Genomic DNA, 26,888 nt, shown 5'->3' on the forward strand with positions numbered 1-26,888 from the left:
GTACTGGATCTCCCCACTCAGCCAGTTTTTACTGCTCGGCTGTTTTGGCGTTTGTAAGTGCAAATGCGAAATTCGAAAAATGAAGAGAGAGCAGCAGTGGTGACAAGACCAATGTGCTAAGAGCAAATGCAAGGGCTGACAATTAACACAGAGCAGTGGATTAGAGACACCACACATATAATTCAAATTGGTTCACAGCAGTTACAAAGTAAAGCACAAGAACATGTTAATACAGCTTTAAACACGACTCTGTAGGTCATAGACAGGCCATTCGCTCTGAGAGTACTGATCACAAGTGGTCAATGTTAGTGCCAGGTCTTAATTTGCGGGTCCACACGTCTTCAGAGTTCCACTGGAGTCCAAGTGTCACAGATTTCACCTACTGCCCATTTCCAAGGTGGTCCATGTGGACCCATTGTGAACAAACAAGCACACCTCCAATTTGAATTCACTCGCTGCAACTCAGAATTTGGTAACCATGGAAACTTGCTCGAGGTTAGGCAAGGAGGTCCCCCAGATCCCACACATATACAACTCGGTGTTAAAAAGGACACAATGACATACAACAGAGGGCAATCTCCTGGAGGGAAATTGACACTAGTGGAACAAAACATTAGATTGAGTACACGTGCGCAGAATGCTAGACTGACACAGACTCTTAAGTTTAGTATGAAATGAACCGCGTGTGGAAATGTGAAGTGGCTCTCCACAGATGCAGAGAACGGAAAGTTTGACACAGGCTCCAAGCACAACTGTTCACACCTGCCATTAACATGAATCCTGGATTTCTCCTGCAACAACATATGAACAGATATCACTTCCCCATGCTGTATGCAAATACACATGGCCATCATTTTTGTTCACAAGAGCAAAAACATGTTGTCAATACGTCTGACTGTACAGATGTGTCTGTTGTCAGTGTGTGTGTGTGTGTGTGCATCTGGGTCAGTGTATCAGTGTGAGCAACTGATAAAGGGTAAACTACCACAGCTCTTTGTTATCTCTGTCACAAATTGTCACTGTTCATATATCACACAAACATGGTTTTCTTGCTGCTGAGTGTAAAGATAATTCAGTAAGATAAGTTGATGGCCAATGTGCTGCTTTCTATTGCTTCATTTTTACCACATTTGTAACTTCAACTTTGGCATAGAGGGAAAAGAAATATAACATACACCATTTGAGAGAGAAACTTTGTTTGGTATAAAAACAATTAAAGTGGACAAGAGACGAGAACAGAGGTGCCGGGGTGAAGAAAAAGAGGACAAGGGAAAGAGTTCGGCCAAGTGTGTGAGAGAGCAACATAACAGTTCACCACAGGAACGAGTTCAATAGACAATAATATAATTTGTCCAAGAATCACAGAGGGCGATGTGATCAAATTAAATAGATATGCAGCACTTGACTTGAGTGACTTAAGGTGTGCTTATATTCCATAATCACATCAGTAAAGAAAATTAACAAACATGTAGAAAAAGAACATAAGACTCTTTCACATTTTTAAACCTGGATGAACAATTAACACCATGTGGTGTTATTTTTCAAACAATGTCATCTTTCTGTGAAAATGTGACATCACGAGTTGAAGATGAAAACAACAACTACCCACTAGAGCTCAGTGACAATATTAGTCGTTTTTTTTTCTACTTTTACTTCTGTCCCTCATTCAAACTCAGCGGCAAGTTAACAATTAGGTGCTAATAAAATGCATTGCAACAAAGCAAGACAAAATAAAGAGTATGTTGATGAATGGAAGATGCAACAAATGTAGCAGACAAAGACGAAATTAGTGTGTCCAATGTGGTCTTGCATTTCCACAAATGCAAATCTGAGCTGAAACCAATAAAAAGCGGCAAGCATTGCTGAGTCATTACACAATTCCAATGGTCAAATTAAATGTATTTGATCCCTGGATTAATTTGATCCCAGATTTCTGACAGTGGGCAAGAGATTACTAAATTAAATCCTAAAAAAATCACTGGTCTATCAATTCAAATCAAATCAAAATGATGTAGAACCCTTCTGCAAGAAAAGAGAAAAACACTGGTGCTGGTGCCACACAGTCCACAAAAACAGACTGATCACAACCTTGGGAAACGTAATGAGGTATCAACAAAATCATAGCCTCTGACATTGTTTGAGATGAAACGCTGAGGCAAAATATGTGCACATTTAAAGCTTACAGGATCTGTGTTTTTCCATTATGTAAATAATTTAATGGTGGGGCTCTTAAATCCGACTTGAGCTGGCTACAAAGCAGGGGGGCATTTTCATGCAGGAAGCCATGTGATTCATTATACTGGTTTTATGACACTACGGTTTGCATCCTGTCTTCCAGGTGTGTTTTCCGACACCACAGACCATGAATGAAATACTGTTTGCTAAATCTCTGATAACAGTTTCCTCCCATTGTGGAAGACGACTGAAAAATCTTGCTAAACCTGTATAATCACAAACAAAACTATAATGACAGAAAGCAATTTTATACTGCACTGGCATAAATCTTAAGGCATGTTAGCTCACAGCATGCAAAGTCTAAATTGAAAATGAAAGATAAAACTGGAAATGAACCAGCAATCACCAAATATACACAATTTGTCCTAAAAAGCAGACAAACATGTTTCCTTTGACTGATCACCTTTTCCTTTGAAAACAGCATATTCAAACAGACTATGCAGTGATTGTGGGTGAGAAATGGCTTTGCATAAGTAATGAGGAAGAATAAAAGGCTGTCCTACATCGACGCCAGAGATTACACTGCTGGCTGCTGTTTCTATAAAAAGCTTCACTGCAGGGAGTATGAGTGGCACAAACACACATCCAAACACACACCCCCTGCAAACACACACACGCACAAACACAAAAACAAGGGGGAATATTTATAGGGAAGTAGGTTCTAGCATCACAAGAACTTTAACGATCAGTGTCTGGTTGACTCCAGTCATCCAATCACAGATCTGTGACTGTTGCAAGCCTTGGCAGACAAACCTTGTGAAATGCTGGAAAGATTATTGGTAGCTCCAAGCCAACTTAAAATGCCTTCTATATTTCCTGTTCTCCTATTTTCAACTTCTTAGACTTCTTTCCTTCTAGTCAAAGCAAATAACTCCTGAATTAGCCTGACATCGAGTGGCACAGGGACACGATGTAGACCTACGTAACCCTAGATACAGGGGCCTAACACATGCTGGCCTGTACCTTTAAGAGTTGCTCTTAGCTGCCACATATTCAGAAGGGAAAGTCCCTGAGCAGGCTGACTGAAGTCGATGTGATTTTCCACTCCCTCCTGACTGCTCTGCTTTAACACACTAGCTAATTCCAAACCATGTCCCCACTCTAAAAAGACATTTCATTCTCACCCTCTTCACAGCTGTTTTCAGCTATGAACTCCAGGAAAAGTCTGCAGTTTGTGTTCACATATGACAAATTGTCTGGGTAGAACACATTCCCAAGTGCAGTTCTCTGGATGAGCCAGGTGAGAGGGTGGTACCTCTAATATGTAGAAGGAAGGACTCTCACTGTGGAGAATCCAGCATTTGTCCCGCTGCTTCTCAAACAAGCTGATGCAGACATAATGTGGAGTTTGATGAGCTGGCAGAAAAAAGTCCAAAGAATGTCCAGATCAACTTCTGCAGACATTTGCTGTAAAACATATAGCCCCTGTGGGGAAAACTGTATGAAAGCAGCTAATTATTCTTATTATAGAATTGTGTGCTATAATTATTACTTTTTACTGACTCATACTCAAAGTCCTGAAGACATTGTTACTATGATATACAATATATGTATGTTTAATGCATCAATTCCTTTATTTATGTTATCTTGAAAAAGCCTCTCAACAGTGAAACTACATGCATGCAACGAGTAGACATTTTAGTCATCATATACACAGTTGTGTTGAAGATATTCTTGGAATTCGTTTTAACCAGCCAGTGGTTGAAGCACTAATGTCTTTTCCGGATTCCAGAGCTCTTCTGACATTGTCAGAAGAGCAAGTTATAACATCACCATGTTATAGCTTGAAAAGCTACAGCAATTTGTAAAGGGCTTTAATTAGCTGAAATTAGAAACTAACAATGTTACAGTGGTTACGTTAGCATCTTTTACTTTTGTCTCCATTTAAATCTATTGTTTAGATGATGAAATTAATTAAATAATATTGAGCACTGTCCAAAGTTTAAAAAAGTAATGATTGCTTCAACCATAAATGCTAACTGCTGGAAGATGAACGTGCACTGCAGTGTCGTACCGGAAATAGCTCACTGCTAGCAAACAATAGTTAGCAAATTCCCAATAACGCTGATCGAAGCTAAAGCCATTAAAACTTGCGTTCAGCCATTAGACCCCAGAGTAAATGCTGATTAAACATATCCACACAGTTGAAAAGCCAGTTTAAACCTGGGATTTATCTGGGGTTATTTTAGCATGGAGTTCACAGCACTAGCAACTCTTAATGTGGAAAACATGAACACAAACCCCTGAACCTTCTTTAGCCGTCTACTGAATCCATTTCTGTCACAACCTGGGCCCCACTGGATGTGTGTGCAGTGTGTGACAGCTTTGTCGCTGCTCTGCTGCGTCAATCTGTTGTTCACACAGGGGGTATGTTGTCTGCTGTGGAGCTGCTGCTATGTTTTCATAGTGTGTGCCTTTGAAATTGCCACAATGAAGCTTTCTGAAAAACTGCTGCATAATATTCAGTTTTTCAAATAGAGACTCTAATCAAGCAAATGCACTTTCATATCGGGCGTCATAATGCCTAAGTGCTTAAGTAGTAGTATTTACATCAGTCACCTCTGGCACCATTAGTTGTTTGTGATCAACAATGTTTGATCTTTATGTTGCCAAAAGCAGTCAGAAAGCTTTATGAGCATGCGAACATGGTTTGACCAGCAATCGCAGTATTTCTGCTAGGTGATAATGAGTGGCCAAATTGTGTCAAAAGTTGTCGTTTTTACCACAGCCCACTCACTGGGTTGCCAATGCAGTAGTCTGAAATTAATGAGGAGGCCGTGGTTTGTGATGCAATGCTACTGCTGGTGTGAAGATGACACTTTCCCTAGAGCCCCTCTTAAAAACTGTCACATGCATACCTCTGAGAACATCCAAGTTATCCTGGAAGGCTCTATGAACTCAGAAAAATGACACACTGGCCTCATTTGTCTGAACTACACTTTGAGTCTAAAGCTTTAAATGAGAACAGCCTTCTTTTTCCAGTCAACAACACAGTGTGGCCTCCATTACAGTGACCCGGGAACAAGAACTTAAATAACACAAGCACTACAAAACTTTATAAAGACGCCTTCAATATCATCGGTATGAAAGTAATTTTCCTCAATACATACAAAGAAGGAAATATAAGAAAAGCATCACCATCAACAGGTGTAACATTAGAGTGCTGTTAAAATAGACAGTGGGATGAATCACAATCTCTTTACAGCCACCAGTCTGGCTGTAAAGACAGGAAAGAGCTGAGTGGTGAAAATGCATGTACTGGTCAAAGGGGTGCTTAGATCCTTTGTGGCAACTATACTGCCCCACAGCATGCTGAGGGAAAAACAAAGTAAGGATTGGAGAGCAGGGGTGTGGGCCCCAGCTGACGGACCTCTTCTCTTTGGTCTTTAGGTATGCCTTTGCTTTTCATTCACATCCCACTTGCACAGGCGCAGAGGCCCGTCTCCCCACAGTCCTCCCCCTCCCCCCTTCCTGTTGTTGCATTTCAATGTAAATGGGTGGATGAATGGCTGCAGCTGGCCCATCAAAAGGCCAGCCCTGCTGAAGGACCTTGGTGATTGAGATTCAGCCAGGCCATACCATCCCTACCCTCCCCCACCCGACACTTTGTGACAACACCCTCACCCCCGTCTCAGCTTAAAGCTTATGTCCAACATGAAGAGGACGGCTGAGTACATGACGGCTTAAAGAAAACTGATACAGCCGTTTGTCTGCAAGCACACCAGCAGTCGGCATGAAGTAATTTCTCAATGTGACAATAAATCCCAGACATGTTTTATTGACATCAGAGTGACAAAGGTCTGTTACGGACAAGAATGAAAACTAGTTCAATGTTTACAGTGACAGAAACAAAAAAAGTCAAAACTGATTTCACATAGATGACATCCAGCGTCCATTTCAAATCATCTGTTAAGATGTCACGTTGGAAGAGGAGCTCATAATGCAATCATGAAAAGTCAGGGATAACAAATCAAGAACAATATTATTTCAGTTCTGCAAGACCTGTAACACTAGAAGGGACAAAGTACGACTTCTGTTTTGGTGATGAAAATCAAGTGCAGTATACTGACAATCAGGTCCTGCAGGAAACTGACTGCCAGATCTGAAGTGGGATTGATACAATCGGTATTTACTCCCAGGACAAATGCTACAGATGAGCTTCTACTGATTTATTTTGGCAGTCTGGTTGTGGACTATGCACCTTTTCCTGCATGACATGATGACAAGCACTGTTAAAGCAGTAAATAAAAAATTGTTCCGCTGTTGCTGGGTTTATAGAGTTGCGTGCTGAATGTTTACAGTGTCTCTTTCATGACGTCAAACTCAAGTCACCAGAGGAAAAAGACAGAAAGACTAACTTCTCTGCTGGCAATAAATACTTAACTGATGTGTGATCAGTAGGTAAAGGGTATGCAGGTTCCTAAAGCAGACTAAAGCAGACTAAAGCCAGATGTTAATGGGTGTTGGTGTGGGTTTACTGACTGATAGAAAAGTGGCTTAAAAAAACAGATAGGTAGAGAAGCTAAGAGAAATCTAGATAAGCAACTCTGTATTGCCCTTTTCCTGGTGTATAGACTAGACTGATTAGACCACAGCAGCCTAGCCCAGAGGGACACATTACACAAATTAGCCAGGTCATTAGGTCCCAGACCTGATCAACTAGCCCTCATTTCAAATGTATACATTTGACATGTGTCATGTATGTATGGCTAATACATCATCCCATGCAACTTCCTGCACATGCAATTTAAACTCCAGCTCTTTGACCTAAAAGCTGCAGAGTGCAATGTTTGGTAATTTTTGTTTACTTTATTCTGCCTCCGCTTAGTCTTAGTGAACATAAACAATATACCGTTATTTGTAAGCTGCATCCTTCATCTGTAAAGCAATACTTTCTGAGAGCTTGACTGAGAGAGCAGTTGTTTGTATACACCAGCAACACAGTCATACTGCTGAATTACTGTTTTGTTTAAGAGGAATTAACTTCTAAAACCTTTCGTGGACACTTCTAAGTGTTTTCAGTCATACTTCAACCTGTTTGAAGCCATCTCACTCAGCGAGAGTCATTTGTATGCAACCGAAATTTGTTTATATGAAAAAGTTACTCACTATAATTTTAAGATTGACAAGTGCCCTACAACCACAACAATGTCTTAGTTGTTATTTTTACGCCTGACTTCTATTCTACTCTGACATTCATGTGACAAAAGAAAAGAAAAACGTGTTAAAAAGCTTGTCTTTCTTGTCTTCTCAGCGATGAATGCAGAAACTGAGACTTTTGGAAACATGGTCCCCAGGGTGGGTCTTATCACTCACTACATGACTTTTAGCTGTGAATGCAAAGCAACACAAACACTTAGACACGGTGCGTCTCATAGTTAGTCCAAGCAAAGACATTGCTAGTGCCATTTTACTGTTCTTTATTTCAATGAAGCAACCAAATGCAAATAGGCTATTTGCCTTGTGTTTACAACAGCATGACTGTGTAACTAGTTATAGGGATTATTTGTGATACAGAGCTATAAAACTAATGTAAATTAAGCCAAATCAGTATCCCTAGCGAGAAGGACATGGCCATTTGCCTGACAGTAGCTGCTTTCAGACATGTAGTGGACTACTGACATTTTCCAGAGATTGTCTGGAGGGTTTGGGATGTAAGAACGCAAAATTCCGCAGTAGTAGCTTCGGACATTCTGTAGATCATCTGCTGCCACCTCCCTAGTTGATTGTCTGGATAGTGATATGGTGAATCCATAGCAGGACAAAATTCACAGCATGCATGTGTGTCCTGCATATTTAAGCCAATATGTAACTTCTCACCTGATGCCCCTGCTGTTGTGAACATGTCACCCACTGTGTTCTTCATGTACAAATGGTCAACTCCAAAGAATGCCTTGACCTAATTTTTTTAGAGTTCATGTCTGAAAACAGTAAGTGTTACCTAGTTTGGTTCTCTCAAAAAGGGCAGATGGGTCTGCCATTTTTAGACTTGTCTAGTCTAGGATCATTGGTTTTATGTCGTGAAAACTCATTTAATTTTGAAATTCCCATTTCCCATCTGGTCTACAGGGTGTCATGAGTAATATAATGTCCGTCATTTGTTTGCAAAGTACCACACAATGCCTTATTGTCAAATTTAATCATTTATAAACAATATGAATGTGACAAAACCAATAAATGCTTATCCAGGGGTTTCCATCACCGTATCAATGTCTGATGCTACAAACACGATTATACTGTATAGAGTTGCCTGTGTTCACAGAGTTGTTTTTGTAGTTACGTCCACGTCCTTATGATGCCTGCGGTCTGCTTTTCCTCAGAGCTGGTATTATCACATCAAAAAAAAAACATGTGTAAATATTGAACATAATAACCTTCCTTTGAATCGTTTTGATTCCTTTGAATTTGAAACATTTTCCAATTTTATCTCAATAACCCTGTCCCAGTGGGCAAGTGAATAACATAGTGAAGGCAAGGCCAGTGCACCACGCAAGCACTAGTAACAGCCTGAAAAGTTTAAGAAAAAAAGAGTCGTCTAATTTAGCTGGTGGTGTAAACAGCAATTGAAATACTGCTTTTTGGGTTCGCAGAGTGAGAAAAATCACATGTAACTTACTAAAGGCAGAGCCTGTTTGAAGTAATTCAAAATTAAAATCAAAATCTCATTATGAAGCAATGGTAATTATATTGCACCCTTTTGGCCAACATGGATGTTCCCAATCAGACTGCAGACTACGGTCAGGCTCAACAACTAATCGCTAGATATAAATCTTAAAACTATTGCAACTTCCCACTTTTAGTGGTTTTTCAGAATCTTCAAATGTATAATTGCCTCATTGCAATTATTTTACCAGCAGGCTCTGAAAACATGAATCAACAACGCAAACTAGCCACACTATTTGTCAGCTCATAACATATTTTTAAAAATGGCAATACATAGGACACCCCCAGGAGTCTACTTCAGTGTAAAACTAGTTTTGAAATTCTCTGCACGCCTTTAAACTATACAGTATATTGGTACCTATATCTTACAAATAATAGCGCAATAGCTGCTAGCAGAAAGATCAAAAACCAAGTCTGTAAAAGCACATTTCTGGAGAAGCAGAAGCGTGGCTAAACAGGGAACGTTTCCCTTTGATATGGAAAGAAGTGGGGGAAGAGAAAATATTATCAAGAGTGGTGTGGTGGAAGGCATGCATGTAACCACAGCCTAACATGAGTTAGAGATGCCGTCAACCATCAGGACCTCCTGAAACCCAAAATGAGGCTCTGCAGTCCCTGAGGGAAACAGCAGGACTTGGGGGCCGCCATTTTGTTCCATTTCGCTTTGAGGATAGCGGAGGGGGCAAAGGACTAGGCTGTATTTCAAAGGGCTTTATATGCCATTTGAGTATCTGCTGGGATTGTGCTGGTAGAACCACAGCTTTAAAATATTCAGTAAAACTGAACACAGAAGAAGAGAGGGAAGCGAGGGAGAAACCGAGTCAGGGACAGAGACGGGGAGGCAGAGACAGAGAGAGAGGCAAGAAACAGGAGTAGCCATGCTTGTTTACCTAAAAGGACCACACTCTCAGCACAGGAGGGGGAGGGGAGAGCTTGCATACAGAGAGGGCAGGCAGAGTGGGTGCTGAAGTTGCAGTTAAAAGGCTTCTTTCCCTCTTGGTGCAAGCCATTGACTTCTACCATTTCAACCTAAAGGAGATTTCTCAATAACAATTACGGGAGAAATTGCTCAATGGTTTATGTACTGTCAGCCACCTACGCATTTCATCATTACATAACACATCTTACAGGAGGGCCTCAAACCAGGAAAAAGTAAGGTCCATTCTTTTCCCTGAACAACAGATTGAACAACAACCAAATTGTTGCATTACTGAACTTTCTGAGTCAAAGAATTACTGTGCATTGTACAATACTAGGGATGGGCACAGATATTCAATCATTTGTTTTTTATTATAAAAAGTTGATCAGTTACAACATCCATGAACCTTCTCTGTGGTCTTCCCCATTTCCTCCTGCCCGGTAGCTCCACCTTCAACATCCATTGTCCACTATAATCACTGTACATACTCTGCACACGACCAAACAACAATACAACAGCAATGCAAAACTGAAAAGAGGTTTCTTGAAGCTCTCCTTAAAGACCAATACACTATAGATCCCACAGAAGCAACGAAATCCGCTCGGGGCTTTAAATGCGTCATGTTATCTACTCTTCTAAGCTCGCCATGCGCAGAGTTTAGAATCAAATAGTATTTATGCTTGAAAAGTCCATCTCTACACGGCATGCTGTCTTGTCCTGTACAGCAGTTCAAATCCAATTAAAACCTGTTTCATAACAGATTTGATGGGTAACGTAAAGTGTCTTGTATCTGAAAGTGATTACCCTTCCCACCAGTACCCATGCACACAAAAGGTGTTTGTTGTCTTGGGTCAATCAAAAAGATTAAAACACAAATCGCTTTCTTCAACTAACACTTAGGAGCAAAACTTCATCTTTGGCTAACTGACATTTTATCGTAATGATTATCTGTATTTATCATGGTAACATTTTTGGCCACACGACCCAGCCCGTAAGCCACATTTTTAGGTGTTGTATTTCTGGATTTCCTTCTTCCTCTTCTTGATCTGATAAACCACTGTTGTGTTCCTGTTTGGGTTTCAGCCACCATCACCCCCATCCTGGTCCTTGATTGGCTTGGGTGGCTTGGTTCGGCACAGACTGGGATCTCTTCCTAATGTGTCGCAGACCCTGATCTGTGACACATTGGGAAGGCGTCAGTGGGTCTCAGCGGACTGTGTCTTTGAATATTTCACACTTAGCAACTGCCAACCACGAGCCAATCAGGGCCAATTAGCAACAACTTGCAAAAACTCATCAGCGAGTGGATTATCTGACTGGAAATCTTGTAGTACTGTGAACTTGGATTAAATTGTAAGGACAGCAAAAACGTTGCAGGCCATCACAGACTTTGAATGTTGTGGCCCTATATGAGAATAAAATAAACTGCTTTTAAGTAAACATGCAGAGTCAGGTTTCGAAGCTTAAGTACCACTGCAGTGCTCACCATCTTTTACATCTTCCCTCATTTGTCATCCTTGACATGCTTTTCTCTGTTTTGATAATTCTGTTATTATTTGGGTTGTGGGTCTCAAAACCAACATCTGAGTAAAAAAAAGTTAAACAATTCCAATGGGACTTGGTCATAATGATAATCAGCTCAATTCTACGAAAGGCCCCTTACTGTCGAGTCACCATGAAACACAGAAATCCAGTGCCCTGTTCTGTCACTTTTCATACAGTGTTTTTGCATGTTGTATTAATGCTGTTGTATCTGCTTTTAACATAAACCACTAACCAAATTATAAAAACACATGTTGGGATCTCCAAGATAGGCAGCAGGTGTAGAAGAGCAGAAGGAATAGCTGGCTGCCTTTGAATTATAAACAAAAAATCTACAACCTCAGCTCACTGACCTTTCTGGTGCCAACAAAACTCAATTTCCTGTTGCAAAAGGTGGATATGCCATAATTCTATGATATAAATACAATTCTATGAGCAACAGGCCACTCAGATTGCATCACTTCTGTCTTAAGACAGTCTTAGCACTAGTAAATGGAAACAGAAAATAGAAGTGCACACTACACTGCAGTCCTACAAAAATATAGATAGAGTATCACAGGGAGAATGGTGTTTGGTACTGCACAAGACAAAAAACAAAGAATTCAGCACAAAACTTATTTATGTTTACATCCCAAACATTGCGATATCTATGAGTAAAAGAATGAAGCATTGGAAAACCATATGAATTAGGGTTTTAACTATAGCACAGAGAACCTACACAAGCTCAAGGGAGACAGAGATATGCATCACTGCCTCTGCAGTATAGTCAACATGAACGCCCCAACAAACTAAAACACTCTCTGTATCTTGGTGGAAAACACCACCAGCGGCACTGCAGTGTTTTCCTCAGCATTGGTACTGCACCAAAGTAGAGAGGTTCTCATCCACATCCTGTTTCCCTCTCCAACAGATCCACAATCCACGAAAGCTGTGTCTCTCCTTTATATGTTATTTGCCACAGAAAACACAGATACTCCACTGAACCAGCTTAGATAATAATCATAGACAGTTATCCCTTCATATAACCTACAATTGGTCAACTATTTACCAACACACTGATGAGTTCATATAGCTTGTGTGCATTCCCATACCCAGGCTGATAAATGGTACTAAAAAGCATGTACGTGTATTTTACTCATTGAAGTTTTTGCAATCTTGTTACTTGAACTCGTGGCACATCCATTTTGCTTTTGGCTGCAACAGTCCAGCAGATGGATAAGACTAGTGCTTCATGACAGCAAATTAAGACGGTGTGTACACCCAACAGGATAAGCACATGGACTAGTATTATGTCAGGCCACCTGCAAAATAACTACTGCCACTGTGACGGTCAAAAACAGGTCAACATTTGGATGTTATTAGTGCTCTCCTCTGGGAACTGCAGCGATAATTGGAGCGTGAGATATTGAGAATGGCTCATAATGATGACCCTGAGAGAAGCACATTTGTATAAAAATTGCATCAAACACAAGCCCTCCAATACACAAGGAATTGACTGCCGGGTTGTTCTGGTAGCTCACGTACACATGCATTCACGATTTAGGAGGGTTTGCAACACAAGATTACTCAAAGTAGTACCGTTTAGAGTAAAAATGTCAACACTCGATTAGTTTCATCACACACACACACACACACACACACACAGGAACTCATTTTTACTAGAATTTTTACTTAAATTCACCATTACAATTATAATTGGTTTACGTGACTATAATGTGCAAAAGTCTTCCGAGTACTACACTTCAGCATTTTCAAATTGAACCAAGCAACGAAATTGTTTAAATTACTAAATATATCCAAATACATAAAAGCCAATTAATACCGTATGTATTTACAAATCCTCATTACATATATACAGTGAGATGGCCCGTGTCCGAACCACAGTGGAAACCACGGGGGTGGAATAGTCGGTTTGTTGTTGTTCCCATGTTAGCTTTGAACGTGCGAACGAAGTGGGACTTACCTCTGTTGATTTCCACAAATAATTAAATGAAACTGAAACGGTTAGTCTACGCCGCGGTGTTTTCGGCCGATACTGGATGGTCCCATTTGTTGACGTCGGTTTCAGAAAAGACTGGCCCGGACACATCCGCATAAAGTCGCGACGACCATGGCAGCTCAACAGCAGCTCCGAGGAGTCGAGGCTAGCGCTAGCTTGTTGCGACCGTACAGACCAACAAACAGACGTCCAAAAGAAAAAAGAATAAAATATCCACGAAAAGTCGTCTACAGCGTAGCCTTTTCACCTGCACCGCAAACTAGGAACATTAAAAAGTCCATATGCACGACGTTAGGCTTGCTTCGGTGGACGTATGTCATCAAACGATAATATTTTGTTTCTGTTTAATCCTCTCCGCCAACCCATTCGAGCGGTTTTCGAACGGCCTTTGACTTCGTTGTGTGGACATACGGAACGGAAATGCTTCAAGATAAAACGAGCGTTGTGATTGGCTCCAGTGTTGTGGGCGGATACTGTTTCGGCGCACAGTGATACTGACGCCATTTTGGATCCACACAGCAGTCCGTTTCCGCTTGAGGACAAGCTCAAGCGTGGCTCCAACATGGCTGACCGCGATTCGCAGTTTCAAACGCAATAGACCACACTCCATTATATGGTTGGAGACCAAGAAAAGGAAATGGAGTACAAACATTAAGTGTGCTTGTTTTGTGCACCCATATACTCCGCAAACCATATCAACATACTGTAATGTGTTTCTTTGTTGGTTATTTGTAATATATTTAGACATGTATTTGGTTATTTTAACGTTCACAGCAACACCTAGTTTGAACACACGTCCACTATTAGTATAAACTAAGACCTTTATAAAATATTATATTTACTGTATACACTGGCCAATTCACATATTACTCATCATAAACTTACATCGAATACTATTGACCATACATGTAGGTTATTATAGAACTGGGGTCTTTGTTTACCTTGGAGGGGGTTATACATCAAATGCGCTGCATAACATAGTCCGCTCGAAAGCGGAGTATGCCGGTGGAGCAATTGAAGCACCCACTGTCCAAACGAAACGCGAGATGATGAAACGAAGGATCTCATTGGCTCAAACGTCATATACTTTCATTGGATAGCTCAAGATGTCAGTCAAACTAACCTGTACACGTAGCGTTTCACCAGGTTACCGCTTTTATTATTAACATGAGAGAGGTGATTCAGAGACTTTAACTCTGTCATTGTTTGCGCTTAGTTTCAAAAGACTGTCTACTGATGTCACTGGACTTGACATCATTAACATTTACTTATTCATGTCGTTATTTGCAATTAAAACCCTAACCTCAAAATATGTCACATGTTTTCACAAGTTGGATTGAACAACTATCAGCAAAAAAAAAATTGCACTCAGGGAAGATTGCGCCCTACAATTTATCTAACAGTGCCCTCTGCTGGTGTACCACTGTACACGTCTGAAATATTTTTAAAATTAAAATCCGTTCACGTCAAGTACTTGTTTGTACCGTTAAGTTAACAATATTAAACTCAACCTCATTAAATACACTTTTCATGATATGAAGCTTCATAAATGTGTTGAATGCGCAGTGACTGTTTGTCACCTGGTGTATTATGCGTCACACACTCTCGAAGTTAGCCTTACATATTTAGCATTATTAATTAGCAATACAAATCTTCTAAATGTAGATTCAAGTTTTGCAGCACAAGTATTTTTAACAGACCACAGCGTCCGAAAGTTTCAGCGGAAACTCCTAACACTGCGCAAATATCTGCGCAGCTAGTAGGCTCTCCAAGAACATCCGGTTCAAAGTTCAAAACAAAGATGTTTTTGTAATGCAACGAGATGTCTTTAAATGCAGCATTCAAAAGAGAACTGTGGTCTTTGCAATTGAGAAAACTAAGCAATTACGATATGATTTAGTTTAGGGTGAATTCGTGGTGATTTCTTGTTTCTTTTCCGTGGTAATTAGTATATATTTGTATTCTTCTTCTCTTTGCTGACATCTTTGTCCAGCTTCCCGATTGAATAACTGCAAGCTAGCTGTAAGCGGAGGTAGAAGTAAACAAACCACTTTTCAGCCGAAAAGAACATTAATAACTATGCTGTTACAGTTGCCCGTTTGCTGTCAGTGACAATCGGCACCATGTCAGCGTTGTTGTTACATCACCGTGCTGGCCTGTGTAGAAAATACAGTACCCGTTTACTGTGGACGCTGTCGAGACGAACTGTACTGGCAAACAAACCGGTACTCAACTTAAAGAACGTGCTGTCCAGATGCGTCAATGTCAGAAAGACATTTCTTTCAGAATCACAGCGGACAAGTCAACCTCAAAAACTCATCCAGGTGAGACCAAAATAATTCATTGAGCTAACACGAAAACCCATTGTTTTTACATGTTCAGTTCTCTATTTATTGTGAATACAGCGTGTGATCAGTGTAATCATACGCCTGTATGTTTTAATGAGACCATGTACCTAAACTGTACATGTTGTATTTATAAGAATCAAGCTCTTTAAACCACTGTGGTAGTTGTAACTTGAGGTAGACCAATAAATCTGGCTGATATTTGCCATTTGGCAACAAGTTTTATACACTGTTTTGTTCCTAGAAACTTGTTAAGTGTATTTACACTTCTCTTCCATCCAAATTTTCTTGTATTTATTCATTACCTTACCTCTGTCATCGTTCATAGAAAAATCCTTGTGTTTTACTTCTTATTTGTATTGTTTTATTAATGTTTTGTCACAGCACAACAACATGTGTGGTATCATTGCTGTTATTCCCATTTTAGAGCCTTCTCCACAGGCCCCTGAGTCCCAGTTTTGTGGGAATTAGCAAAGAATTAATCAGGAGCAACCTACTGAGGAATCCTGTTAGTTTGGTAAATCTGTTAGGTAAGCAATCAAAAAAAAAACAGCAATAATATGATTATTTGTGTTGTGTTCTGACAAAGTGGCTTGCTGATTTCAGGGGCAACAAACTTCTTCAGTACCTCTCAGTCGAAGCAAGAGAAAAATAAAAGTAACAGACCAAAGGGAAAAAGTCCAGAGGAAGATGAAGGTAAGTTAAATTGCTTTTAAACAACTTTCTTCTTCATTCAGATATTATTTAGTTCACGTCTATAATTTGTTTCACCGTTCAGATGAGAAGAAGCGCCGCGAGCAGGAGGACCAAATGTACCGAGAGCGCCTGCGGACCCTCTTCATCATCGCACTCGTCATGAGCCTGCTGAACGCCATCAACACCAGCGGTGGCAACATCTCATGGAATGACTTTGTTCATGAGATGCTGGCCAAGGGAGAGGTGTCACGTGTGCAAGTTGTTCCTGAGAGCGACATTGTAGAAATCTACCTTCACCCTGGGGCAGTAATCTTTGGAAGACCTGTAAGTTGTTGAGCAGGAGTAATTCATAAAGTAAAAACGCAAGTGTCATCAGCAGTTTCAAAGCAGATTTAAATGGTGACCTCTCATTTTCTTGTCACTTTGCAGAGGCTGGCGCTCATGTACAGAATGCAGGTGGCCAACATTGACAAATTTGAGGAGAAGCTTCGAGCTGCTGAAGAAGAGCTGAATATCAACGCGAAGGACAGGATACCGGTGTCTTACAAACGCAGTGGATTCTTTGGAAAGTAAGGAAATGATCTTACTTTTTAATTGATTTATTATAACCTGGAAAGTTATGAACAGTTGTATTTATATTACCTTAGAACAAGTCCGTTATATTACAGAGGGAGTGGAGTCTGTCATGTTTGTACAGTAGCCTAGAAAGGACAAATCAAACACTGGCTCTAGGAAGGGTGTATATGACTGATGCAATATTCGTTCTCTTTGCAGTGCAATCTACTCTCTGGGAATGGCTGCTATCGGCGTGGCTATTCTCTGGTATATCTTTCGTCTAGCGGGCATGGGCGGCAGAGAAGGCGGCTTCAGTGCTTTTGTGAGTGACGTCACATGAGTTCTTTTCCATGTGTACATTTTTTTTTTCGAGTTCCGCTTTCTGCATATTAATTTGCACGCTTCTACAAACCCAACAGAATCAGCTGAAGATGGCCAAGTTCACCATAGTGGACGGCAAGTCGGGCAAAGGTGTGAGTTTCAAAGACGTGGCGGGACTGCACGAAGCGAAAACTGAAGTGATGGAGTTTGTTGACTACCTCAAGGTAAGAAACCAGACTCGGAACCATTTATGTCACTTGTGTTTAGTACATAATGTATGTACTGAGTAGTGCGGTGAGGGAACGTCACCAGGCGACACAAGATCTAAATACAGCTATGCCCAGAAACACAGAGAGACATTTGTTCAAAGTTAAAAGATACACTGTACAGTTTTAAACACTAAAGTCTCTTTCTTACCCACATTGGTGTCGTGTGTCGTCAGAGTCCAGAACGCTACCTCCAGCTGGGAGCCAAGGTTCCTAAGGGTGCGCTGCTGCTGGGGCCTCCAGGCTGTGGGAAGACGCTGCTCGCCAAAGCTGTCGCTACTGAGGCTCAGGTTCCCTTTCTGGCAATGGCTGGCTCTGAGTTTGTAGAGGTCATTGGAGGTATGTCAAGAATTAGAAAACTTTAATTTATCATATACGAGCTTAAGAGAGGTGAAATAAGGAAACCAAATCCCAAATTCTTTTGTTTCCGCTCATAAAACTACTTTACCTAATTCATCGGAGTGATGTTGTGTTTGTGTTCAGGCCTCGGTGCTGCGAGGGTCAGGAGTCTGTTCAAAGAGGCTCGCGCGCGCGCACCCTGCATCGTCTACATCGACGAGATCGACGCCGTCGGAAAGAAGCGCTCCACCAACATGTCGGGCTTCTCCAACACCGAGGAGGAGCAGACCCTCAACCAGCTGCTGGTGGAGATGGACGGTGAGTAGAGAGCACTTTGCCGTTGACAGAGTATAGAGTATAGAGTATAGAGAGGCGTATAAATAATGGTCTTCTTTTACAGGCATGGGAACGACGGACCACGTCATTATGCTCGCCTCCACCAACCGAGCAGATATCTTGGACAATGCTCTAATGAGACCAGGTAGACTGGATAGACACATCTTCATAGATATGCCCACACTGCAGGTAATGTGAATTATCTATCTATCTATCTATCTATCTATTATATATCTATTTATTCTAGTTAACTAACTAGCCAACATCTTTTTTTATATATATATTTATGCTAGTTAACCAACTAGCCAACATCCTTTTATATATCTCTTTATGCTAGTTAACCAACTAGCCAACATCTTTTTATATATCTCTTTATGCTAGTTAACCAACTAGCCAACATCTTTTTATATATCTCTTTATGCTAGTTAACTAACTAGCCAACATCTTTTTATATATTCCTTTATGCTAGTTAACCAACTAGCCAACATCTTTTTTATATATCTCTTTATGGTAGTTAACCAACTAGCCAACATCTTTTTATATATCTCTTAATGCTAGTTGACTAACTAGCCAACATCTTTTTATATATCTCTTTATGCTAGTTAACTAACTAGCCAACATCTTTTTATATGTCTCTTTATGCTAGTTAACCAACGAGCCAACATCTTTTTATATATCTCTTTATGCTAGTTAACTAACTAGCCAACATATTTTTATATGTCTCTTTATGCTAGTTAACTAGCCAACATCTTTTTTATCTATCTCTTTATGCTAGTTAACTAGCCAACATCTTTTTATATATATCTTTATGCTAGTTAACTAGCCAACATCATTTTTTATCTATCTCTTTATGCTAGTTAACTAGCCAACATCTTTTTATATATCTCTTTATGCTAGTTAACTAACTAGCCAACATCTTTTTATGTCTCTTTATGCTAGTTAACTAACTAGCCAACAACTTTTTTATGTCTCTTTATGCTAGTTAACTAGCCAACATCTTTTTTATCTATCTATCTATCTATCTATCTCTCTATCTCTCTATCTCTCTATGCTAGTTAAGTAACTAGCCAACACCCTGCTATCTATCTCTTTATGGTAGTTAAGTAACTAGCCAACATAAGTAACTAGCCAACATAAGTAACTAGCCAACATCTTGCTATCTCTTTATTCTTAAAAAAATGATTTAGCTTTATTAAGCATTAGCTGTTGTTGTTTTTTTCCCTCATTGTCTTTCAGGAGAGGAAGGAAATCTTCGAGCAGCATCTGAAGATCCTGAAGTTGACCGAGCCGGCTAATTTCTACTCTCTGCGTCTGGCTGAGCTCACCCCAGGCTTCAGTGGTACAAAAATGACACCTGTTTACGTCTGTGATCGATAAATACACAACATCTCTGTACATCACGACGCGGCAATCGTGACGTCTCCGCCACCGACTCATTTTGTGTCTCTGCAGGCGCAGACATCGCAAACATCTGCAACGAAGCTGCTCTGCACGCGGCCAGAGAGGGACACAAGTCCATCCACACCTTTAACTTTGAATATGCAGTGGAGAGAGTCATAGCAGGTACAAACACTGAATACAAACACAAACAACAAGTCTCAATTGCTGCTATGGAAACGTCTGACGTGTGTGTGTGTGTGTGTGTGTGTCCTCAGGGAGTGTAAAGAAGAGTAAGATCCTGTCTAAAGAGGAGCAAAGAGTTGTTGCCTTCCATGAGTCTGGACATGCTCTTGTGGGATGGCTGCTTGAGCACACGGACACTGTCATGAAGGTAATATCTTGTCAGTAAATGATCATTTCTCCACTTCCTCCAAGGGATTTGGATTTTTTTGAAATGTTCTAGGGTTGTAAGTTATGTCCAGAGGAAGAAATGATTAGATTTTGGTGTTGATATGGACCCAGATTCAGACACAGCAGGAAACAAAGCAGCTTGAGCAGAGCTTTCTGTGAGCTTCTCAGATGCTTAAGGTTGCAGGCTTTCATACGTTTGACCAAACTACAGCAAAACTCGAGCGCATCTTTGTAACAAGGTCAGAACGACTGCAATTTATGTTAAAATATTGACGTTCTGATAAATCATCACTATTGAAACACCTGTCAATCTACGGAAAACTCTGTGGTCTCTGTGGTCACAACATGCACACACAGTCTCACCAATTGAAAACAATACCAGCTGGTATGAATTTAAGGACTTACAGAAAGTTTTTTTAAAGATAGTAGTTGACCGATTTGCTTATGTTTGTCAGGTGTCGATTGCCCCGCGGACCAACGCAGCTCTGGGATTTGCCCAGATTCTGCCTCGTGACCAGTACCTGTTCACCAAGGAGCAGCTGTTTGAGCGGATGTGTATGGCTCTGGGAGGACGAGCGTCTGAAGCCATCACCTTTAACAAAGTCACGACAGGTACGTCTGCCTGACATCCACCGTGATCACAGTCTGGATTATCAAAAAAAATCAATACTCGGATATGAATCAATGCTAAAAATAAGTATCGCATTTGATATAGGCTTTGTGAATTGTATATCGCATTTAACTTTTTTATCTGTCTGATATCCGATCCAGTGATTTTGACCAATATGGACCGATACTGATTCCCATCCCTAATATCATTGCAGTCAAGTGTCGAATGATGACTCACGAGCAAGTCATTTGTAAAATAATTAAAGTGTTAAACTGAATTTAACAGCTGTAATTGAACTCTTAATCTCTCCAGTTTTGTTGTTTTTAAAGGCTGTTTTCCACACTGGACATGAAAGTTTAACCTAACCTATTAATGATTCATTTGAATGGTATTTTCAGATATTTAAATATACATGTGCGATACTCTCGTTTTCCCTCAGGAGCTCAGGACGACCTGCGCAAGGTGACCCGCGTCGCGTACTCCATGGTGAAGCAGTACGGCATGTGCGACAGCGTGGGACAGGTCTCCTTCCCGGACACGGAGCCGCAAGGTGCCATTGGGCGCCGTCCTTTCAGCCAAGGCCTGCAGCAACAGATGGACCACGTGAGTGCTAAAAGTGGAACGGGTTCTCTGCGCTCAAATTAGCACGCGCTGTGCACGCCGACGACTGTTGTCTGGTGTCATTGGGAAGTAAAGATGTGTTGTTCTTTCAGGAGGCGAAGTTGTTGATCGCGCGTGCTTACAGACAGACGGAGAAGCTGCTCTTGGACAACAGAGACAAGCTGATACTGGTCAGTTGTTCCTGGTTTTGATCGTACATTTTATTGTTGGTTCAGTGTCACGTTACAGTGAGTTACACCCACTTGTTTTTGTTTTTTTTTAGTTGGCCAATGCCCTGCTGGAAAGTGAGGTGGTGAACTACAGTGACATCGAGGCCCTGCTCGGTCCACCTCCTCACGGACCCAAGAAGATGATCGTCCCGCAGAGCTGGGTGGAGGCGGAGAAGGACAAGCAAGACACGGGAGAAGACGAACCTCAGCCGCCTCCGCGCAAACGCACAGAGGAGGAGATGAATCATGAGCTGGTCTAAATCTCAACAGTGTGTGCGTTTTTTTTTAAACTGCTGCATTTGTGTGGGTCATCAGGGCAAACGGGAAACTTTATAACAGCTGGCACTGATTCCTTTACCTTTTTCCCTCGCTCGGTCGCTGCATATAAACCAATGGAAACAATAAAACGAGTCTGTTTAAAGGTCCAGTGTGTCACATTTCAGAGGGTTTATGAGCACAGATGTGAATATAGAAGTGTAAAATCACTTTAAAAGAAAGATAATTTGGTTTAAAGGCTGCGGTCACCAGCTTGTGCTGCCATCAGAGCAGCTCACACGGAACCAGTCTGTGACGTCATGCCTGTGAAACAAAATAATACTAAAAAAATAATGCTCTGTAAAGGGAGGAGCAAACAAAGAGTTCTGTTTGCTGCATTCTGCAGTCTCACCACTAGATGTCACTACTGAACCTTGAAACAGAACATTGCAATAAAGTAAAGCCTTTGGATTTCTAAAATACAATGTGCCAGAAACTGTGGCGTGATTGTACGCGGGAAAACTGTATATGCAGGCGTGAATGTAACATTCATTCATTGTCAACTGCTTTATCCTGCAACACGTATAGACTCAAACAAACTTACTGTATTTGCATTCATTGCTGTGTTTGGCGTTTAAATAAGCTAAAGAAAGTATTAATGTACTATAGTACACTTCTTGGGTGACTTGTATTTGGCAGCGTCCGTGAATCAATCGGGAAAAATGAGGCGACAATGGACAAACAGCTGCTGTGAAAAGTTTGAAATGACCCTTTAAGTTTGAAATATCAAAGCTGTTATGTAGAGCAGCAGATGTGGCTGCACACAGAAAGAGAGTGATTATTTGTTTGTTAATATGACGTCGCAAAGGATATTGTTGCCTAATATTGAAATAAAGACATATTTAAATATTAAATGTTGTGTACTGTTCACGTGTGTATGAATTCTGCGTATTAGACGCTAAAGTGGAGATTTACATTTATTCTGCAGACGCCAGATAAATCAAAATTCAATCAACAATACAAATAATAATAACAGTAATAATAAAAAACAACATTCAATTGTTTAACCTCCAAACAACTGGCTACAGAATATTGTGTAGATGACTCATGAAACACTCCACAGATGCTGGAATGGAGGATTTTTGATCAAAAGAAAACACAAAACCAGCAAAATCATCTTATAAAACAATCACTTGTATAAAAAAAAAAGAAATACATTTAAAATGCTGCTTTTTTTCTTCATATTTCAGGCTTATGACGTGGACACACATAACATGCACAGCTCCTCCTTGTGGCCGATTACGTCAACACATTATTTTATACATTCTTATTTATTTACTTTTCCTGAGCTGAACCTCGAAAACATCACAACAAACCAGTCGCTTCCACGTGATCGTCAGTGAAAGCAAAGGCGCGTTAAATTAAATCATCATTGTATGACATTTCATCTTCCGTGCTCCTCAGCGTGGGTCATACATGTTGGCCAGTTTCTGAAAGCGTGGTCCCCAGTTGTTGAGATAGTCGTAGTCCTGGTCTCCGTCGGAGCTGCTGGAGGCGATGGAGCTGAGGCTTCCTGCCAGAGAACCCTCTCCCTCGTAGTCATAGATCAGCGCGGTGTCGTACGGCGGCACGTTGGGGTCGTTGTCTGCTGCCTCGAGGCCCTGAGCAAGGAAGAGCGTTGGACCGATTATTAGTGATTGATAATTGCTGATAAGTGTAAAAAAAAAGTCAAATATTTTACTTACGTTTTGATGAAATTTACATAAAAGTATGAGCTAAAGGTATTTGTTTTAAATTAAAAGGAACATTTTTGAAGCATAAATTGTCTAATTATTTCAGTCCTACTGAAAATCAATAAATCGAAACTGGTCAATGTCACAAGTATTTATTTATTACATTTATTTTATTTATTTTCCAAGTAACGGAAGTGATTTCAGATGATATATTACTTAAAATAGCAGCTTTCATATATAAAATGTAGCTCACATTGGACCATATTCCGGCTTTTAAAGATGGATAAAGTGCAAATAATAGACAAAAACATAGACTGTTACCAAATCAGCACCAGATAGACTTTGATTGAAACCCTTGTTTTCATATAGATAACAAAAGATTTATTCTAATTGTCCAATACTTGGTTTCGACCTCTCCGTTATGGTTTGAGCTTTTAAGTATAATATATAGATCTTCTAATAGAGGCCTCTCACGTCGTTGATGTAGTCCTCGATGTCAGTGGGATCTGCAGGAGGCCTCCTGGGGTAAATGGGCGAGGGCAGGTTCTGCGGCGCGTCCCTCCTCAGCGGCTGCTTGCCCCGAGGAACACGCGACGCTGGGCAGTAGGAACCCGGCGTTGAAGGCGTGTCGAGGGGATTCCACAGCATATCGATGTTAAAGGCGTTCTGCGACGAGAGAGATGAGAGTTTAGTGATCAACAAACAAAACCATCAGTTAATATTAATTCACTACTCGACTAAACCCTGAAACCACTTTTTAAAACAGAATCAGGAAGTCACGTGACCTGCGCAGCCTCACCTCATCCTCCTCGCCCCCTCCCTGCTCGTCATAGTTGATGACGTTGTCGCGGATGTCGTCTTCCGACTCCCCGATGAGGAGACCTGTTCTTTTCTTGATGTGGTGGCGTCTCCCGCAGGTGGTCACCGCCACAGCCAGGAGGAGCAGCACTGCCATCAATCAATCAATCAATCAATCACAGGGAAATCAGTATAAAGAAGCTTTGACAATGAGACTTTAAGAGGGCACTTCCTGTTTCGTGGCCAAAAGGCAGCTAAATTCAAAATGGCTAACTTCCTGTTGGGTAAAGTTTGTGTCTGTAGACGTGTCTGGGGTCGAGCTCTTGGGTCACGTATGAGGTTTTGAGGCGACTGGTCAACGTATGGTGACGTCACTTCCTGCTTCGTCGCAAATGGTCAAAATTCGCCAAGCGTCCAGTGGCCACGCCCTTTTGAATCTGTGAATCCTATCGATAACGTTTTGCCTTTGATGTGATTATTACAAACTGACTTGTTTTTTTATGATAAATGGTACGATAGACGCGCTCAGAGGAGCTCGTGCATTTACATAGGCTGCAAATCACATAAAATGGGCGACACAATCCAAAATGGCCGATTTCCTGTTGAGTTGAGGCCATGGTCCCAATGGACTTTTTTATTCGTCTTGGGCTGTGACAAGTTCACACCAAGTTTCGTGAAATTCGGTGGAACTTAATTTTGAATTTAGAAATGATCCGAGCACTAAGACCATATCGCATTTTTGCCACACCTGACCTCCACGCCAAGTTTACAGACTTTTCATGCACTTAAACCTCCTCAAAAATGGAGGTTTTTCCTCTTTGAGTGCTTTTTCTTTGTCAAAAAATAGACTTACACAGCAGGAGTACAACACTGGCCGTGATGATCATGAGTGCGATGAAGCTGATACCCACACTGGAGCCTAAGACCGCGCCAGCCTCAGACCTGCAGTCTCCGTAGGAGTCGCAGACACACACGGTGACATTGACCTGAGCATAAGCGCTCAGGACTGGGCTGCCAGAGTCTGACACCAGCATCGTGACCACATACTCTCCCTCCTCCAGCTCTATGAGGGGCCGGAGCACAGCGTGAGTACCTGAGGGAGGGAGGGAGGAAGGGAAGGATAAAGTAAAGAAAATTAGAACTTCAAATGAATCCACTCCACTCCCTCCATGCTCCCCCTTGCTGCCGTTTCCTTACCATTGATTTGAACAACCGTCCAGTTGACGGACACGTGATCAGCCGTGTCAAAGTAAAAGGGTGCGGCGTGTGGAGGAAAGTCTTCATCCACTGCAGTCACGATCAGACCGGACTTCACCCGGTCTGCGGTCCTGCACACGGAGCCGCTGCGAGGGAACAGCTGAGGGGGGAAGTCGTTGGTCTCCTTCAGTGTGACGGCGACGGTCGCCGTGGTCGACACGCCTCCAGAATCTACAGAGGTGAAGGTAATTCATCATTAAAACACAATAAAATCAATCATTTTTTCTCTTAATGTCACACTGCAATGTGAAAAAGTCCACCTCTGGTTTTGTGGTTGGCCTTGCTGATGCAAAAATTAGGATTTTATTATTAACAGTTTCTATAATCTGTGGGATTTTTGACAGAATGTTGTGACTGAAAGTTGGTCTTGTATATTAACAAGTTTCCAATGAGTTTTAGGCTCCTGTCTTGAGTAAACCTGGTTTACAGAAGCCATATTGTACATATAATAGTACTTACTAATAACATTAATTAGGGTTCCACTCGAGGTTTAACCCTTCGTGCTCATGCAGCACAGACCTGTGTCAATTGCCGTAAACTTCTTCAGGCTTTGCGAAATGTGTTTTTCCATCTCCTTATGAGTTGCCGAGTCAAAGTTATGATTCACTTTATATTACATATTAAAAAAAAGTTGCAAAATAAAAAATTTTCTTTTATTTTTGACCATAAAAACAAGCCGAGCGAACTTTATAATGTGACGTAAAATGTGACCTAAATTTCAATTAAGCCAATTTGATTTTAAAATGATTTCAGTGCTTTTTGCTCAGTTGTGTTTATTATAGTTGGTGAACTAGAATAAAATCACAGATTGCCTGTAGGTTGTGCTGAAAAAGAGGATTGAAGACGCTCTATATTGCACAGAAAGCAGCCTAAATGGTCTGTGTTCTCAGGTTTAAGAGAGACACTAAATACAGGACATTTTGACCCACTGAACCATTTTCTCTGCTATTTTATGTGATTTCTGGGTTTATTCTAATAGCGAGGTTCAGAAATCATTATATATGGTGATAAAAGCATATAGGTCACATCATAAACATGCAGATTTTAGCGATTAGGCTAACTGGACACCTATTGACCGTAGGTGTGAGGGTGAGAGTGAATGGTTGTTTGTCTCCGTGTGTCCCTATGACCCCGCCTTTCGCTCTATGTCCGATGGGATTAGCACCAGCGCCTCCCACGACCCTCACGTGGAGGCTAAAGCGGCAGAAGACGAAAATAGCAAGCCTTTTACCTTAAGTACATATAAAATGCATATTCAAAGCCAAACTGAAGTAAATATACACTTATATACACATAATTATGAGTAGTACATCCCCCTAAATGTCACACACTGGACCTTTAAAGCAGTCCCAGGAGTTGATTTTCAAGAAACTAAGTGATAGTTTACCTTTTTTAAAT

General features: G+C 41.0%; 3 protein-coding genes across 8 annotated transcripts in view; 1 reads left to right on the forward strand and 2 right to left on the reverse strand.

Moving 5' to 3' along the window:
- The window catches only part of ankrd11 (ankyrin repeat domain 11), a 97,086-nt gene extending 83,332 nt beyond the window's left edge, over window positions 1–13,754 (reverse strand). For both annotated transcript variants that reach the window (XM_058630195.1, XM_058630194.1), the window contains exon 1: window positions 13,323–13,754. The gene's annotated coding sequence lies outside the window, so the exon portion shown is untranslated. The remainder of the gene's footprint in view (window positions 1–13,322) is intronic.
- Window positions 13,755–15,142: 1,388 nt separating this feature from the next.
- spg7 (SPG7 matrix AAA peptidase subunit, paraplegin) lies at window positions 15,143–22,616 on the forward strand. The gene is made up of 17 exons (XM_058628764.1): window positions 15,143–15,682; window positions 16,131–16,233; window positions 16,310–16,399; window positions 16,482–16,723; window positions 16,829–16,968; window positions 17,174–17,276; window positions 17,374–17,499; window positions 17,718–17,880; window positions 18,025–18,198; window positions 18,281–18,405; window positions 19,453–19,555; window positions 19,669–19,779; window positions 19,872–19,987; window positions 20,463–20,619; window positions 21,057–21,220; window positions 21,331–21,408; window positions 21,501–22,616. The coding sequence occupies exons 1-17, from the start codon at window positions 15,482–15,484 to the stop codon at window positions 21,705–21,707; spliced, it is 2,403 nt and encodes an 800-aa protein (XP_058484747.1). The 5' UTR covers window positions 15,143–15,481; the 3' UTR covers window positions 21,708–22,616.
- Window positions 22,617–23,134: 518 nt separating this feature from the next.
- cdh15 (cadherin 15, type 1, M-cadherin (myotubule)) overlaps window positions 23,135–26,888 on the reverse strand; it is a 47,810-nt gene continuing 44,056 nt past the window's right edge. For all 5 annotated transcript variants that reach the window (XM_058628760.1, XM_058628761.1, XM_058628759.1 and 2 more), the window contains 5 exons: window positions 25,431–25,661; window positions 25,087–25,326; window positions 24,235–24,383; window positions 23,910–24,101; window positions 23,135–23,363 (listed from right to left, as the gene is read on the reverse strand). In XM_058628760.1, coding sequence (XP_058484743.1) covers window positions 23,163–23,363; window positions 23,910–24,101; window positions 24,235–24,383; window positions 25,087–25,326; window positions 25,431–25,661 — 1,013 coding nt within the window. In that variant the 3' untranslated portion in view covers window positions 23,135–23,162. The remainder of the gene's footprint in view (window positions 23,364–23,909; window positions 24,102–24,234; window positions 24,384–25,086; window positions 25,327–25,430; window positions 25,662–26,888) is intronic.

Source organism: Solea solea, chromosome 5 (assembly GCF_958295425.1).
Source record: "Solea solea chromosome 5, fSolSol10.1, whole genome shotgun sequence".
NCBI lineage: Eukaryota > Metazoa > Chordata > Actinopteri > Pleuronectiformes > Soleidae > Solea > Solea solea.